A 17,298-nucleotide genomic window follows, 5' to 3' on the forward strand; every position below is an offset into this window, starting at 1 on the left:
GATTGAGGGGCCGTATGGCCTACTCCTGCTCCTATTTCTTATGTTCTTATGTATTCATTAAGAACCATATCCACGTCTGCCGCCTCCACAGACAGGTTACCTTTTTGGTCTCTAATAGGCCCTACTCTTTCCTTAGTTATTCGCTTGTTCTTTATGTATTTATAAAACATTTTTGGGTTTTCCTTAATTTTATTTATATTTTTTCATACCCTCTCTTTGCTTTCCTAATTTCCTTTTTAATTTCACCCCTGCACTTTCTTTACTCCTCTAGGCTTTCTGCAGTATTGAGCTCTTGGTATCTGACATAAAATTCCCTTTTTTGCCTTTCCTAACCTGTATGCACCTTGACATCGGGGGCTCTATATTTGGGAGTCCACCCTTTTTCTTTTTTGGAACATATTTGCTCTGAATCCTCATTATCACCCCCTTGAATGTCTCCCACTGCTCTGACACTGATTTACCATCGCCGAATCCCCCAACATCAACATCCTGGGGATCACCATTGACCAGAAACTTAACTGGACCAGCCACATAAATACTGTGGCTACAAGAGCAGGTCACAGGCTGGGTATTCTGCAGCGAGTGACTCACCTCCTGACTTTCCAAAGCCTTTCCACCATCTACAAGGCAGAAGTCAGGAGTATGATGGAATAATCTCCACTTGCCTGGATGAGTGCAACTCCAAACACACTCAAGAAGCTCGACACCATCCAGGACAAAGCAGCCTCCTTGATTGGCACCCCATCCACCACCCTAACACTCCCTTCACCACCGGCACACCATGGCTGCAGTGTACCATCTACAGAATGCACTGCAGCAACTCGGCATGGCTTCTTCGACAGCACCTCCCACCTAGAAGGACAAAGGCAGCAGGCAAATGGGAACAATACCATCTGCACGTTCTCCTCCAAGTCACACACCATCCCATCTTGGAAATATATCGGCCGTTCCACCATTGTTGCTGGGTCAAAATCCTGGAACTCCCTACCTAACAGCACTGTGGGAGAACCTTCACCACATGGACTGCAACGGTTCAAGAAGGTGGCTCACCAACACCTTCTCAAGGGCAATTAGGGATGGGCAATAAATGCTGGCCTTGCCAGCGACGCCCACATCCCATGAACAAATTTTTTAAAATGTAGCTGTTTCCAGTCCACTTTTGCTAAATCACATCTCAGCTTAGTAAAATTGGCCTTTCCCCAATTGAGAATTTTTACTCCTGTTCTATCTTTGTCCTTTTCCATAACTACGCTAAATCTAACTGAATTATAATCACTACCACCACTAATGCCTCTTCCAACTGCCCAACTTCATTCCCTAAAACTAAGTCCTGAACTGCCCCCTCTCTTGTTGGGCTTGCTATGCACTGGTTAAAAAAAAGTTCCCCTGAATGCATTTTAAGAATTCTGTGCCCTCTATATCTTTTACACTGATTCTATCCCAGTTAATATTCAGGTAGTTGAAATCCCCTACTATTACTGCACTATTGTTTTTGCACTTCTCAGAAATTTGCCTACATATTTGCTCTTCTATCTACCTCTGAGTATTTGGGGGTCTATAGTACACTCCCAGCAGTGTGACTGCCCCTTTTTTGTTCTTCAGTTCAACAAATGTGGCCTCATTTGGTGATCCTTCTAACATATCATCCCTCCTCACAGCCATATCAATGTGAAACCCCACAGTGTCTCACACTATTCTGTATCAATGTGAAACCCCATTGTTGGCCAATATTTATCCCTAAACCTTGAACAGATTATCTGGTCATTTATCTCATTGCTGTTTGTGGGACCTTGCTGTGTTCTAATTGGCTGCCGCACTTCCTATATTACAACAGTGGCTACACTTCAAAAGTACTTCATCCTGAAGTGATGAAAGGCACTGTATAACTGCAAGACCTCTCCTTTCACTGACTAAAACCATCGACACATTTAAAAGTTTAATAGCCTGAGTATATCCACTCTACTTGTCAAAGCATTGGGCACCTTGCCAATCTGTGGTGTTATTAAAGGGGCAGTGTCTTCACTAAGAATATTCATTAGCTCTATAGTAAAGAGAGAGAGAGAGGTCAAGAGGACCCCACTGAGCTGTATAAAGTATTGAACAGCTTATGTAAAGGGAACTCTATTCCTTCAAGGTCAGTCGGACCAGTGGACTTAATGTGAAATTAGTGAGAATTTAAATGGGATTGTGGGAAAATGTCTTCATTTAAAGTGTGATAAACATTTGGAATAACCAGGAATGGTCATGAGGGACATGAGGGCAGTTCAGAATGGAGCTGAGATCAAGTTGGAGCACTTGAGGGATGAGTTCAGTGAGGCAAATGGGCTTTTCCTACCCTTGGTTTTCCCTTAAATTCTCACTGACTGACTGGTTCAAGATAGATTCATAATTCAAGAGGGAGAATGATCAGAGAAGCTCTCTGTCAGTTTCCTCGTGTGAAAGTGAAATGATACATTCCGTAATGATTTCCATTATTGGCACTGTGTCAAGCCATTGGCTGCAAACACAGAGTCTCACGAAGAGAGTACCGCTTTTAAAAACTAACCGCAACGCTTGACGTGATAGATGTCAACACGATGATAACACTGCGTCTCGTTCTCCTCATTGACTTGTACAGTGAACGACAGCACACGATGGTGGATGTTGCTGAGCTGGAAGGTTCTGATGCTGGATGTAAAGGAGAGTCGAGGTTCTCTGTTTGATGAATACTCAATAAGCTTTCTCTCTCTCTCTCTCCCTTTCCCTGTAGGGAGGAATAGGGCGAGCTGGAATTCCGGGACCGGCTGGCCCTCCGGGAGGAGCTGTAAGTATCACCTCACATTTGTGCCCATTTATTAATCAGGCCCAAACAGGGCTCCCACGGACTGCCCACAGAATACACAGTGATGGGAAGGTTGGCCAAACTAGGCCTCGATTCACCAAATCTATTCCCAGATTGTCAAAGGTGCAGTTTTGTACAAATTCCAACTTTTTTTGGAAAAGGTTTAGACCAGTTTTGAAAAATAGGGATGTTGCCAGTGGGTGCTTATAACAGGCATGTAGATCAGAGGAGAGCGAAGTACGGGTATTTACTGAGTGGGGAGAAGGCCAATGACCGTAAACTATTAGCAAAGGGAGGGAAAGGGAAAGACCCGGTCACATGGTGCCTATTGTAGTATAATTGGGGTCAATACAAGTCCCATCAGTAAGTCACTTCATCACACTTAGATATCGTGTACATATATGGGAATGACATCAGTATATGGACTTCCCAAACTCCCCTGTATACAGTCAATACAAACATGTGATGGAGCAGAGATGGGTGTCACAGCGCAATGAAGTTCCAAGGTTATTCCCCTGCCTCTCTTGTGTGAGCTGATCGTAGCTAAGATATCACTGGGTGTTGCTCGACTGGTTTCAGCATCTCTGGGCTACGGAATGGGAAAAAACAACACCAGTGCCTGCTCCTAATTCCAATACAGGTGACTCATTCTGGAAAGTGTGTGTGTGTGTATATTTTGCATGTATGTATATCAATATGTGTCTGTATATGTAGGTATATAGATGTATATGAAGCTGTTGGATTATCGTAAAAACACAACTGGTTCACAATCACCCTTTAGCGAGGAAAATCTGCCGTTAAATAGTGAGAATGAGCACCTTCAGGAACTGCACCCAGTGAGAGTCAGCACCTTCAGGAACTGCACACAGTGAGAGTCAGCAACTTCAGGAACTGCACACAGTGAGAGTCAGCACCTTCAGGAACTGTATCCAGTGAGATTCAGTAGATTCAGGAACTGTATCCAGTGAGAGTCAGCACCTTCAGGAACTGCACCCAGTGAGAGTCAGCAACTTCAGGAACTGTATCCAGTGAGATTCAGTAGATTCAGGAACTGAACGCAGTGAGAGTCAGCACCTTCAGGAACTGTACCCAGTGAGAGTCAGCACCTTCAGGAACTGTACCCCAGTGAGAGTCAGCACCATCAGGAACTGTACCCCAGAGAGAGTCAGCACCATCAGGAACTGTACCCCAGTGAGAGTCAGCACCATCAGGAATGTTACCCAGTAAGAGTCAGCACCTTGAGGAACTGTAACCAATGAGAGTCAGCACCTTCAGGAACTGTACCCCAGTGAGAGTCAGCATCTTCAGGAACTGTACCCAATGAGAGACAGCACCTTCAGGAACTGTACCTAGACAGAGTCAGCACCTTCAGGAACTGTACCCCAGTGAGAGCCAGTACATTCAGGAACTGTACCCGAGTGAGAGTCAGCATCTTCAGGAACTGTACCCCAGTGAGAGTCACTACATTAAGGAACTGCACCCCATTGAGAGTCAGCACATTCAGGAACTGTACCCCAAAGAGAGTCAGTACCCTCAGGAACTGTACATTGTGAGAGTCAGCACCTTCAGGAACTGTACCCCAGTGAGAGTCAGCACCTTCAGGAACTGTACCCCAGTGAGAGTCAGTACATTCAGGAACTGCACCTAGGTGAGAGTCAGTACATTCAGGAAATGTACAAAGGTGAGAGTCAGCATATTCAGGATCTGTACCCAGTGGGAGTCAGCACCATCAGGAACTGTACCCCAAAGAGAGTCAGCACCTTCAGGAACTGTACCCCAGTGGGACTCAGAACCTTCAGGGACTGTACCACAATGAGAGTCAGCACCTTCAGGAACTGTAAACCAGTGAGAGTCAGCACTTTCAGGAACTGTACCACAATGAGAGTCAGCACCTTCAGGAACTGTAACCAGTCAGTGTAAGTGACTTCAGGAACTGTACCCCAGTGACAGTCAGCACATTCAGGAACTGTACCCGAGTGAGAGTCAGTACATTCAGGAGCTGTACACAGAGAGAGTCAGCGCCTTCAGGAACTGTACCCCAGTGAGAGTCAGCACTTTCAGGAACTGTACCCCAGTGAGATCAGCACCTTCAGGAACTGTACCCCAGTGAGAGTCAGCACTTTCAGGAACTGTACCCCAGTGAGATCAGCACCTTCAGGAACTGTACCCAGTGAGAGTCAGAAACTTCAGGAACTGTACCCAGTGAGATCAGCACCTTCAGGAACTGTACCCAGTGAGAGTCAGAAACTTCAGGAACTGTACCCAGAGAGAGTCAGCACCTTCAGGAACTGTAACCCAGTGAGAGTCAGCACCTTCAGGAACTGTATCCAGTGAGAATCAGCAACTTCAGGAACTGTACCCAGTGAGAGTCAGCACCTTCAGGAACTGTACCCCAGTGGGAGTTAGCACCTTCAGGAACTGTATCCAGTGAGAGTCAGCACCTTCAGGAACTGTATCCAGTGAGAATCAGCAACTTCAGGAACTGTACCCCAGTGGGAGTTAGCACCTTCAGGAACTGTACCCCAGTGAGAATCAGTACATTCAGGAACTGTACCCCAGTGAGAATCAGCACCTTCAGGGACTGTACCCCAGTGAGAGTCAGTACCTTCAGGAACTGTACCCCAATGAGAGTCAGCACCTTCAGGAACTGAACCCCAGTGAGAGTCAGCACCTTCAGGAACTGTACCCCAGTGAGAGTCAGCACCTTCAGGAACTGTAACCCAGTGAGACTCAGCACCTTCAGGAACTGTACTCAGTGAGACTCAGCACCTTCAGGAACTGTACCCCAGAGAGAGTCAGCACCTTCAGGAACTGTACCACAATGAGAGTCAGCACCTTCAGGAACTGTACCACAATGAGAGTCAGCACCTTCAGGAACTGTAACCAGTCAGTGTAAGTGACTTCAGGAACTGTACCCCAGTGAGTGCCAGCACCTTCAGGAACTGTATCCAGTGAGAATCAGCAACTTCAGGAACTGTACCCAGTGAGAGTCAGCACCTTCAGGAACTGTACCCCAATGAGAGTCAGCACCTTCAGGAACTGTACCCAGTGAGAGTCAGCACCTTCAGGGACTGTACCCCAGTGAGAGTCAGTACCTTCAGGAACTGTACCCCAGTGAGAGTCAGTACCTTCCGGAACTGTACCCCAGTGAGAATCAGTACATTCAGGAACTGTACCCCAGTGAGAGTCAGTACCTTCCGGAACTGTACCCCAGTGAGAATCAGCAACTTGAGGGACTGTACCCCAGTGAGAGTCAGTACCTTCAGGAACTGTACCCCAGTGAGAGTAAGTACCATCAGGAATTGTACCCATTGAGGGTCAGCACCATCAGGAACTGTACCCAGTGAGAGTAAGTACCATCAGGAATTGTACCCATTGAGGGTCAGCACCATCAGGAACTGTACCCAGTGAGAGTCAGCAGCTTCAGGAACTGTACCCAGTGAAAGTCAGCGCCTTCCGAAACTGTACCCCAGTGAGAATCAGTGCATTCAGGAACTGTACCCCAGTGAGAGTCAGCACCTTCAGGAACTATACCCCAGTGAGAGTCAGCACCTTCAGGAACTGTACCCCAATGAGAGTCAGCACCTTCAGGAACTGTACCCAGTGAGAGTCAGCACCTTCAGGGACTGTACCCCAGTGAGAGTCAGTACCTTCAGGAACTGTACCCCAGTGAGAGTCAGTACCTTCCGGAACTGTACCCCAGTGAGAATCAGTACATTCAGGAACTGTACCCCAATGAGAGTCAGCACCTTCAGGAACTGTACCCCAGAGAGAGTCAGCACCTTCAGGAACTGTACCCCAGGGAGAGTCAGCACCTTCAAGAACTGTAACCAGTCAGTGTAAGTGACTTCAGGAACTGTACCCCAGTGAGAGTGAGCACGTCCTGGAACTGTACCCCAGTGAGAAAGGTCACTTTCAGGAACTGTACCCCAGTAAGAGTCAGCACCTTCGGGAACAGTACCCCCATGCGAGTCAGTACATTCAGGAACTGTACTCGAGTGAGGTCAGTACATTTAGGAGCTATACCCGAGTGAGAGTCAGTACATTCAGGAGCTGTACCCAGAAACAGTCAGCACCTTCAGTTACTGTAACCAATCAATGTAAGCGCCTTCAGGAACTGTACCCCAGTGAGACTCAGCGCCTTCAGGCACAGTACCACAATGGAAGTCTGTATATTCAGGAACTGTACCCCAGTGAGAATCAGTACATTCAGGAACTGTACCCCAGTGAGAATCAGCAACTTCAGGGACTGTACCCCAGTGAGAGTCAGTACCTTCAGGAACTGTACCCCAGTGAGAGTAAGTACCATCAGGAATTGTACCCATTGAGGGTCAGCACCATCAGGAACTGTACCCAGTGAGAGTAAGTACCATCAGGAATTGTACCCATTGAGGGTCAGCACCATCAGGAACTGTACCCAGTGAGAGTCAGCAGCTTCAGGAACTGTACCCCAGTGAGAGTCAGCACCTTCAGGAACTGTACCCCAGTGAGAGTCAGCACCTTTAGGAACTACACCAGTGAGAGTCAGCACCTTCAGGAACTGTACCCCAGTGAGAGTCAGCACCTTCAGGAACTGTACCCCAGTGAGAGTCAGCACCATCAGGAATGTTACCCAGAGAGAGTCAGCACCTTAAGGAACTGTACCCCAGTGAGAGTCAGTACATTCAGGAACTGTACCCCAGTGAGAGTCAGCACCTTCAGGAACTGTACCCAGTGAGAGTCAGTACATTCAGGAACTGTACCCCAGTGAGAGTCAGTACATTCTGGAACTGTACCCCAGTGAGAGTCAGCACCTTCAGGAACTGTACCCAGTGAGAGTCAGTAAAGTCAGGAACTGTACCCCAAAGTGAGTCAGCACCTTCAGGAACTGTACCCAGTGAGAGTCAGTACCTTCCGGAACTGTACCCCAGTGAGAATCAGTGCATTCAGGAACTGTACCCCAGTGAGAGTCAGCACCTTCAGGAACTGTACCCCAGTGAGAGTCAGTACCTTCCGGAACTGTACCCCAGTGAGAATCAGTGCATTCAGGAAATGTACCCCAGTGAGAGTCAGCACCTTCAGGGACTGTACCCCAGTGAGAGTCAGCACCTTCAGGGACTGTACCCCAGTGAGAGTCAGCACCTTCAGGAACTGTACCCCAGTGAGAGTCAGCACCTTTAGGAACTGTACGCCAGTGAGAGTCAGCACCTTCAGGAACTGTACCCCAGTGAGAGTCAGTACCTTCAGGAACTGTACCCATTGAGGGTCAGCACCATCAGGAACTGTACCCAGTGAGAGTCAGCAGCTTCAGGAACTGTACCCCAGTGAGAGTCAGCACCTTCAGGAACTGTACCCCAGTGAGGGTCAGCACCTTTAGGAACTGTACCCCAGTGAGAGTCAGCACCATCAGGAATGTTACCCAGAGAGAGTCAGCACCTTAAGGAACTGTCCCCCAGTGAGAGTCAGCACCATCAGGAATGTTACCCAGAGAGAGTCAGCACCTTAAGGAACTGTACCCCAGTGAGAGTCAGTACATTCAGGAACTGTACCCCAGTGAGAGTCAGCACCTTCAGGAACTGTACCCCAGTGAGAGTCAGTACCTTCCGGAACTGTACCCCAGTGAGAATCAGCACCTTCAGGAACTGTACCCAGTGAGAGTCAGTACCTTCCGGAACTGTACCCCAGAGAGAGTCAGCACCTTCAGGAACTGTACCCCAGTGAGAGTCGGCACTTTCAGGAACTGTACCCAATGAGAGTCAGCACCTTCAGGAACTGTACCCCAGTGAGAGTCAGCACCTTCAGGCGAGGAAGGGAGAAGAAACTTGAAAATGAAATCTGTAGCTGTTTGTTTTTAACATAACAAGGCTCTATTGGTCCAGCAGCACGTTAACGGATTGTAATTCCTTTGACAGGGTTTATCGGGACAGCCGGGTCAGAAGGGCGGTGCAGGGGCCAAGGTAACAGAACATTCCGGTGTTCCCTCAAAACATTCGGTTGAAAATACTTCACAGAAATTAATTTTAATATCACAGTACAGGCTGCCTTTTCTTATTTTAAGAATGTAGGAAAACAGATGATAAAAGTGACTTACTGTAATGAATAGATTTGTCACAGGTCTCTGTTAAGGTGAAAGGTGACAGAGCGTTCCTTTTGGAGGCTCTCGGTGGGATTTCATGGCCTGGTATTCCGTGACGTGTGAAGAGGAGGCTTCACTGAAACACAGTTGGTGCAAAGGCCTCCTGATTTTAGGTTAACCCGGCCACATACCCCTGAAGATGAATTCCAGAATTGGGATTAAATCCAGAAATATCAACACCAGTGCACTGGACTTTGCCTGTTTGAAGCAAGCTGCTCCTCCCCTGGCCCCCCATACCAGGGGGCTGATTATCCCAGAGCCCACCGTCAGTTACTTGTGTAGTTCCAGGGGGTGCAGGAGGGACTGAGAATTCCACTACCCATGCGCACCAACTCCTGGAATCATACAGCGCAGAAAAGGCCATTCGGCCCATCGTGCCTGTACTGGCTCTTTGAAAGAGCTATCCTATTAGTCCCACTCCCCCGCTCTTTCCCCTTAGCTCTGTAAATTTCTCCTTTTGAAGTATCTATCCAATTCCACCTCTCTCTCTCCTCCTTTAAGACGCTCCTTAAAACCTAATTATTTGACCAAGCTTTTGGTCACCTGTCCTAATATCTCCTTATGTGGCTCGGTGTCAAATTTTGTCTGATAATCGCTCCTGTGAAGCACCTTGGAACATTTTACTAGGTTAAAGGTGCTATATAAATGCAAGTTGTTGTTATCTCCATCTCCATGTCCCTGTCTCTGGGGTTTTGTTTCTGTTTAACGACCTTTTCTCCTGCGTCACTAACTGATGGTGTATTTTACAACAGGGTGAGCGTGGTCTCCAGGGAGTGACTGGTGCCTCCGGCCCCCCAGGTCAAATTGTAAGAAAAAATTCAATTTATTCTGATTTTATTGCTGCTTTTTCTACAACGTTATCATTCTGTAAAGTGCCTGAAGTGGACAGGGACTAACGATCTGTTCTGGTGTTGACAGGGTGAGATTGGACCTCAGGGGGAGATCGGCCCTCCAGGACCCCTGGGTCTGAAGGTGAGTCATGTGCAAAGTGACGCTCGTACAAAGTGGCAATTAACACAAGGAGGCTTCCAGACGTTAGCCGGTGCTGAAGTAGCTCTGGTAGACCTTCACAGGCAGGCTCCTGGCCAAGGAGTTCAAGGTAGTGACACCTCAAAGCCAACCAACCTTGTACTCCCCCTGCTCCACCTTGGACCCCAACCACCACCACAAGTGTGTTGTGAACGTCTACTGTAGCAATACTGCGGCCCTAACTGCACATAACCACCCCCCCCAACACCCCCCCTCCCCCCCTCCCCCGGATTAAGTGGGTAGGTGGGGCTGGGGGGCATGGTGAGAAGGTAGGTAGGTGGGGCTTGGGGATACTGTGAGGGTGAGTGACGTGGTGAGAAGATGGGTGGGTGGGGTTGAGGGATACGGTGAAAAGGTGGGTAGGTGGGGTTGAGGGATGTTGTGAGAAGGTGGGTAAGTGGGGTTGGGGGATACGGTGAGAAGGTGGGTAGGTGGGGTTGGGGGATATGGTGAGAAGGTGGGTAAGTGGGGTTGGGGGATACGGTGAGAAGGTGGGTAGGTGGGGTTGGGGGATATGGTGAGAAGGTGGGTAGGTGGGGTTGAGGGATGTTGTGAGAAGGTGGGTAGGTGGGGTTGGGGGATACGGTGAGAAGGTGGGTAGGTGGGGTTGAGGGATGTTGTGAGAAGGTGGGTAGGTGGGGTTGGGGGATACGGTGAGAAGGTGGGTAGGTGGGGTTGGGGGATACGGTGAGAAGGTGGGTAGGTGGGGTTGGGGGATACGGTGAGAAGGTGGGTAGGTGGGGTTGAGGGATGTTGTGAGAAGGTGGGTAAGTGGGGTTGGGGGATACGGTGAGAAGGTGGGTAGGTGGGGTTGGGGGATACGGTGAGAAGGTGGGTAGGTGGGGTTGAGGGATGTTGTGAGAAGGTGGGTAAGTGGGGTTGGGGGATACGGTGAGAAGGTGGGTAAGTGGGGTTGGGGGATACGGTGAGAAGGTGGGTAAGTGGGGTTGGGGGATACGGTGAGAAGGTGGGTAGGTGGGGTTGGGGGATACGGTGAGAAGGTGGGTAGGTGGGGTTGGGGGATATGGTGAGAAGGTGGGTAGGTGGGGTTGGGGGATACGGTGAGAAGGTGGGTAAGTGGGGTTGGGGGATACGGTGAGAAGGTGGGTAGGTGGGGTTGGGGGATACGGTGAGAAGGTGGGTAGGTGGGGTTGGGGGATATGGTGAGAAGGTGGGTAGGTGGGGTTGGGGGATACGGTGAGAAGGTGGGTAAGTGGGGTTGGGGGATACGGTGAGAAGGTGGGTAGGTGGGGTTGGGGGATACGGTGAGAAGGTGGGTAGGTGGGGTTGAGGGATGTGGGGAGAAGGTGGGTAGGTGGGGTTGGGGGATACGGTGAGAAGGTGGGTGGGTTGGGTTGAGGGATGTGGGGAGAAGGTGGGTAGGTGGGGTTGGGGGATGTGGGGAGGAGGTGGGTAAGTGGGGTTGAGGGATGTGGGGAGGCGGTGGGTGGGTTGGGCTGACAATTCTCACTCCCTCCATTGGTCGCCTGACATGTCCATTCTCACGATGTACCTCCTTCCCACGCCAATTACCCAATTGGATGATTTTTGACTGTCAGTTGAACAGCCTTTTTTTCCCCATCTCTGAGATTTTTTTTACTGGCGGGTTGCTCACAACAGAGTCCGGGGAGATGAACAGTTAATTTCTGGAGACTCCAGAACAATCCAGGAGAGTGGTGAGATAGTTCCCCTATCACATGGCTGCTGCAGAACTGCCTGCAGCCTCTTCACTGCACTCCTGCATATGCATCCACGTGTAGCTAAATAACCGCTCATGCGTGTATTCACGCGCACTGTGATATAGTGCTGCACGTAACCCCCAACAGGTGCTAACGTGGGGTTCTGGTGATAAACCTGCCTTTGATGTGGACTCTGCTCCACCAAGGGTTTGTGGCAGAGAATTCCACACATTCTAATCGTCCTTTATATAAAAAAACGTTTCTTCTAAACTCTCCTACAATTCTTTCCCTCCAAATTTGTGCCCTTTCATTTCTGTCTCAGCAACCAACGGAAAATCTATCACCCCTTTCCTTTTAAAAACCCTTCTTGAAGATCTCAATCAAGTGACCTTCTCAGCTATCGTGTAAAACGTGATCAGGTAAATCATCTGTACAGGTTCTCTTGCCATTAACATCACTCAACGAGGTAACAAATGTTCTTTTGTACATTTTCTTGTGGTGTTGAAGTCTCTGATTAAGTTGACTGCCCTTGGTTGTGGGACCCCTTTGCTCTGATACTGATCTTGCCACTTTGTTAGTCCTGCAAATATGGCAGCATCGCGATAACTGTGTGCTTCTCTCTCTCTTGCTCTCTCCAGGGTGACAGGGGAATGATTGGTGGAAGTGGTCCTCCAGGACCCAGAGGCAAGGCCGTAAGTATTGAGAATCAGTCTGTGCCAATGGAGGATGATCGATACACAGCATTCCCGCTGCACTGCACTCAGTGCCACAGTAATAACTGGTTTTAGTTTTGGTCTCTGGACCTCCAGTTTTAGGCTTATTTCATATATAGTCCGAGGAAGAAGTTTAATCTTAACTTTAGTCCAAGTTTTAGTTGTATTTTAATTTTCTTGCGGGGGGGGGAGGGGGAGAGGGGGGGAGCTGTAGGCAAAAAGGGAACTTTTATTTTTATCCTCACCTTTTAAACATTTGTTTCACACTCTGGGTGAACACGCTGATCTTGCACAATCAAGGAGCTTCATTCAAAGGGAGCAGGGCTCGGAGAATTGCGTGAACTGTCTCCTACTGTTACTTCAAAACTGCTTTACTCGAATTATCGATTAATTCCCATTTTTTCAGCAGGAGAATTCCCACTTTTTGTTGTGTTATTTACATTTGCTGCATTCAAATTATTGGATAATTCCATTTTTTTGGTGCAGTCTGTGGATTTGTAGCCATTTGTGTCCTGCATGTTCTGACTGACTGTCAGTGGGTTCACGAGCTTGGATAAATGGCTCTCTGTGTGTTCCTGAGACTGGGCAGAATTGACACAGTAACTGGAGAGCATCGACTGAGCAGCAAGCCTGAAAGAAGCATTTGTTGAATGGAATCTGAACACAGAGAGTGAACAAAGCCTCCTTACAAATTACCCGGGCTCTGGTGGGAAATGGTTAGAGGAATACATGTTTTCCCTTGAATCCAGGAATCTCAATTTCCCGGCAGTTTGTTGAGGTCTGAGTGAGGGGGAAGGGCATTCTTCTCAGCCTTGAGTGATCACTGACTCTGCTGAATCTGAAACCAGGCCTCCTCGGCTATTAATCAGTTAGTTGGGTCATTTGTCCAGGCTGCACACCCACATGGAGCCTTGCTCGTGGTGATTGTGGTGGTGGAGATAGGACAGATGCATTGTTATCGGATTGTCCAACCTGCAGCAGGCACCACCGAGGACAAGGCCTCAAAACATTACCCCTTAGTTTTAATTAGGACTTAAGTCTTGCAGCTCCCTGTTTCACCTAGTTTAGTTCATTCTATCTCTGAGCCACTAGATTCTGCAATCCCTCACTGCCCCTTGTGATCTGCCCCCTGCTTCTCCTACCCCTATCATTCCTGCTGCTTTATCCACCTTCTCCCATCCCTCCTGACTCTTTTCCCCCTTGTAGCTTCCTCCTTTACCTCCTGATCGTCCTTATCCTTCTCCTTGTCCACCTCCCCCTCTCTACCCTGATCCTCCCCCCCTCCTTGTCCACCTCCCCCTCTCTACCCTGACCCTCCTCCCTCTCCTTGTCCACCTCCTCCTCTCTACCCTGACCCTCCTCCCTCTCCTTGTCCACCTCCCCCTCTCTACCCTGACCTTTCTCCTCCTCCTTGCCCACCTCCTCCTCTCTACCCTGACCCTCCTCCCTCTCCTTGCCCACCTCCCCCTTTCTACCCTGACCCTCCTCCCTCTCCTTGTCCACCTCCCCCTCTCTACCCTGACCTTCCCCCTCCTTGTCCACCTCCACCTCTGTACCCTGACCCTCCTCCCTCTCCTTGTCCACCTCCCCCTCTCTACCCTGATCCTCCCCCATCCTTGTCCACTTCCTCCTCTCTACCCTGACCCTCCTCCCTCTCCTTGCCCACCTCCCCCTCTCTACCCTGATCCTCCCCCCCTCCTTGTCCACCTCCCCCTCTCTACCCTGACCTTCCCCCTCCTTGTCCACCTCCCCCTCTCTACCCTGACCCTTCTTCTCCTCCTTGTCCACCTCCCCCTCTCTACCCTGACCCTCCTCCTATCTCTCTTACTGAATTGCGGGGGTGGGGGGGGGCAATCTGTATTACGTACTGAATTGATGAGAAATCATTGACAAGAATTCCTTTTGGTCCCATGACCTTTGACTAATGGCTTTGAATAATTTGGAGGTCGAACATTTCTGGGATATTTTGTTGTCATCAGAGTTGAGAGTGCTTGTACTGTAGGAGCTGCAGTAGTGGTATGTACTGCTGTAATACCACCTCTTTTAAAGAAAATAACCTGCCTTTTCCACCAATATTTTGCCAATTTATAGAATCATAGAATCTTACAGCACTGAAGGAGGCCGTTCAGCCCATCCTGCCTGTGCCGGCTCTTTGAAAGAGCGATCCAATTATTCCCACTCCTCTGCTCTTTCCCTGCATATTTTCCCTTCAAGTATTTATCCAATTCCCTATTGTAAGTTACTATTGAATCTGCTTCCACCACCCTTTCAGGCAGCGCATTCCAGATCATAACTCGCTGCATAAGAAGAATTCCTCCTATCTATCCTTATTTATCATTTTCTGAGTTGTGCTGTGGCCACACTACCAGAGGCCGTGGTTTCTCTGGATCGGCCCCATGTAACTGAGTTGAATTTTAGTTGCTGTCTGAGCACTGAGGGGGATACGGAAAAGCTTTATATAGCTTTATATACTCAGCAGTACCTCACTCAGGACAGGAGCCTCTGGGGCACAGGGGGAGTTCAGGAGCTCAGCAGCAAGGATTAGAATCTTACAAATGGTGGAGAAAAAAATCCAACGTTTTCAGATATAAAAAGGAAAATGGAATGAAGGATCTCCTGCAGCGATCAAACGCACTTGAAAGGAAGAAAAAATTACAACAGATTAGCACCACAAAAGGCCAATTTCTAGAAGGCATTTTTTTTACAGTAATTAGGACTCATTCTCAGATTCTTGCTTTGAAATGAAATGCCCGACTCCACAGTGTATTAAATGATAGTGACTGGTGATCTTTTCCCATGCTCCTGGACTCTGCCCTTCTACTCTCATGAGCCAAGACAATGAGCAGTGTCAAGCTTTAGAAGTGACAAATAGGACCGATCAATCAGTTTCACAAACTAGGAATATCTTAAGCTCAGGGTCGTTCGTAACTCAATACAGGGTGACCCACACTCAAATACAGGGTGACCCCCACGCAAATACAGGGTGACCCCCACTCAAATACAGGGTGCCCCCAAATCAATACAGGGTGACCCCCACTCAAATACGGGGTGCCCCCAACTCAATATAGGGTGACCCCCACTCAAATACAGGGTGCCCCCAAATCAATACAGGGTGACCCCCACTCAAATACGGGGTGCCCCCAACTCAATATAGGGTGACCCACACTCAATACAGGGTGACCCCCACTCAATACAGAGTGACCCCCACTCAAATACGGGGTGCCCCCAAATCAATACAGGGTGACCCCAACTCAAATATAGGGTGACCCCCACTCAATACAGAGTGCCCCCAAATCAATACAGGGTGACCCCAACTCAAATATAGGGTGCCCCCAAATCAATACAGGGTGACCCACACTCAATACAGGGTGACCCCCACTCAATACAGGGTGACCCCCCACTCAAATACAGGGTGCCCCCAAATCAATACAGGGTGACCCCCACTCACATATAGGGTGACCCCCACTCAAATACGGGGTGACCCCAACTCAAATACAGGGTAACCCCCACTCAAATACAGGGTGCCCCCAAATCAATACAGGGTGTCCCCTACTCAAATACAGGGTGACCCCCACTCAAATACAGGGTGACCCCCACTCACATACAGGGTGACCCCCACTCAAATACAGGGTGACCCCCACTCAAATACGGGGTGCCCCCAAATCAATACAGGGTGACCCCAACTCAAATATAGGGTGACCCCCAAATCAATACAGGGTGCCCCCACTCAATACAGGGTGACCCCCACTCAATACAGAGTGCCCCCAAATCAATACAGGGTGACCCCCACTCAAATACAGGGTGACCCCCACTCAATACAGGGTGACCCCAACTCAAATACAGGGTGACCCCCACTCAATACAGGGTGACCCCCACTCAAATACAGGGTGACCCCCAACTCCAATACAGGGTGCCCCGAACTCCAATACAGGGTGACCCTCCCTCAATACAGGGTGCCCCAAATCAATACAGGGTGCTCCCAACTCCAATACAGGGTGCCCCCAAATCAATATAGGCTGCCCCCAACTCCAATACAGGATGCTCCCAACTCCAATACAGAGTGAACACCCCCAACTAGTACAACTCATATTGCATATTGGAATCTGTGGCTGTTTTTCTACCCATTTCTGTGGATGGAAGATCACAGCTAGCACCTGCGATTTCCCAATATGTACTGGCAGCCATGTTGCCCCCCCTGTATATAAGCAACAGCTCTGTGACACTGCTGGTGAGATGGCTTCTTTAAGTCCACGTGCAGCTATGAGGATGCCATGCAAGTAAAGATTCTGTTCGTGTTTCTTTCAGTTCTTCAACGGCGCTGTTCCTTAACGTCTCTCACAAGTCTGGCCAATAGTTCCCACCCTTAATCTTTGATGGCGCCCCTCTTAGTCCTCTGTTCATTGATATTCTTGGGCTCACTATCTCCTCTGACTTCAAATGGAACTCCCACATCTCCTGAATTGCTCAACCTGCTCTCAAGAAGCTCAGTTTTCTCTGTTATGCCAAACAATTGTTCCCTCAATAATTCTTAACTCTATAAAACCCAACTGATCCAAGACTTGAACACCAAGTGTTCCCACATCTGAGGAGACTCCTCACACATCTCTCTGACACTCCTGGAGGGGATATAAGAAAAGCTCGGTGTCTGATAGATAATTCTTTCTAGCCTCCAAGCTCCCTCCCTTTACGACCTTTCCAGTCGTAACAAGTCAGATTGCTGGACTGCAGCAGTGAACGTCAAGCTTAGGTGCCGAGTCCTAGAATAGCACCATCTGGTGTTCAGGCGGAGAAATTGCCACGACCCAAATGTGTATTTATCAGGGGTGGATCTTGACTTTGTGCAATAGTGTAAAATAGTGAATCGGCAGCCTGCTTTATATTATCGTACAAAGTCAAAATCTACCCCATTGTGAGAGGTGGAGAGAAGTACTGGCACCAGCA

At 48.9% G+C, this 17,298-nt stretch overlaps 1 protein-coding gene across 1 annotated transcript in view; it reads left to right on the forward strand.

Moving 5' to 3' along the window:
• LOC137342492 (collagen alpha-2(IX) chain-like) overlaps positions 1–17,298 on the forward strand; it is a 126,714-nt gene that overhangs the window by 71,807 nt on the left and 37,609 nt on the right. Inside the window, exons 19-23 of the mRNA XM_068006385.1 lie at positions 2,750–2,803; positions 8,713–8,757; positions 9,689–9,742; positions 9,855–9,908; positions 12,283–12,336. Of these exons, the coding sequence (XP_067862486.1) occupies positions 2,750–2,803; positions 8,713–8,757; positions 9,689–9,742; positions 9,855–9,908; positions 12,283–12,336 (261 nt within the window). The remainder of the gene's footprint in view (positions 1–2,749; positions 2,804–8,712; positions 8,758–9,688; positions 9,743–9,854; positions 9,909–12,282; positions 12,337–17,298) is intronic.

Source organism: Heptranchias perlo, chromosome 26, assembly GCF_035084215.1.
Source record: "Heptranchias perlo isolate sHepPer1 chromosome 26, sHepPer1.hap1, whole genome shotgun sequence".
In the NCBI taxonomy this organism is placed as follows: Eukaryota; Metazoa; Chordata; class Chondrichthyes; order Hexanchiformes; family Hexanchidae; genus Heptranchias; species Heptranchias perlo.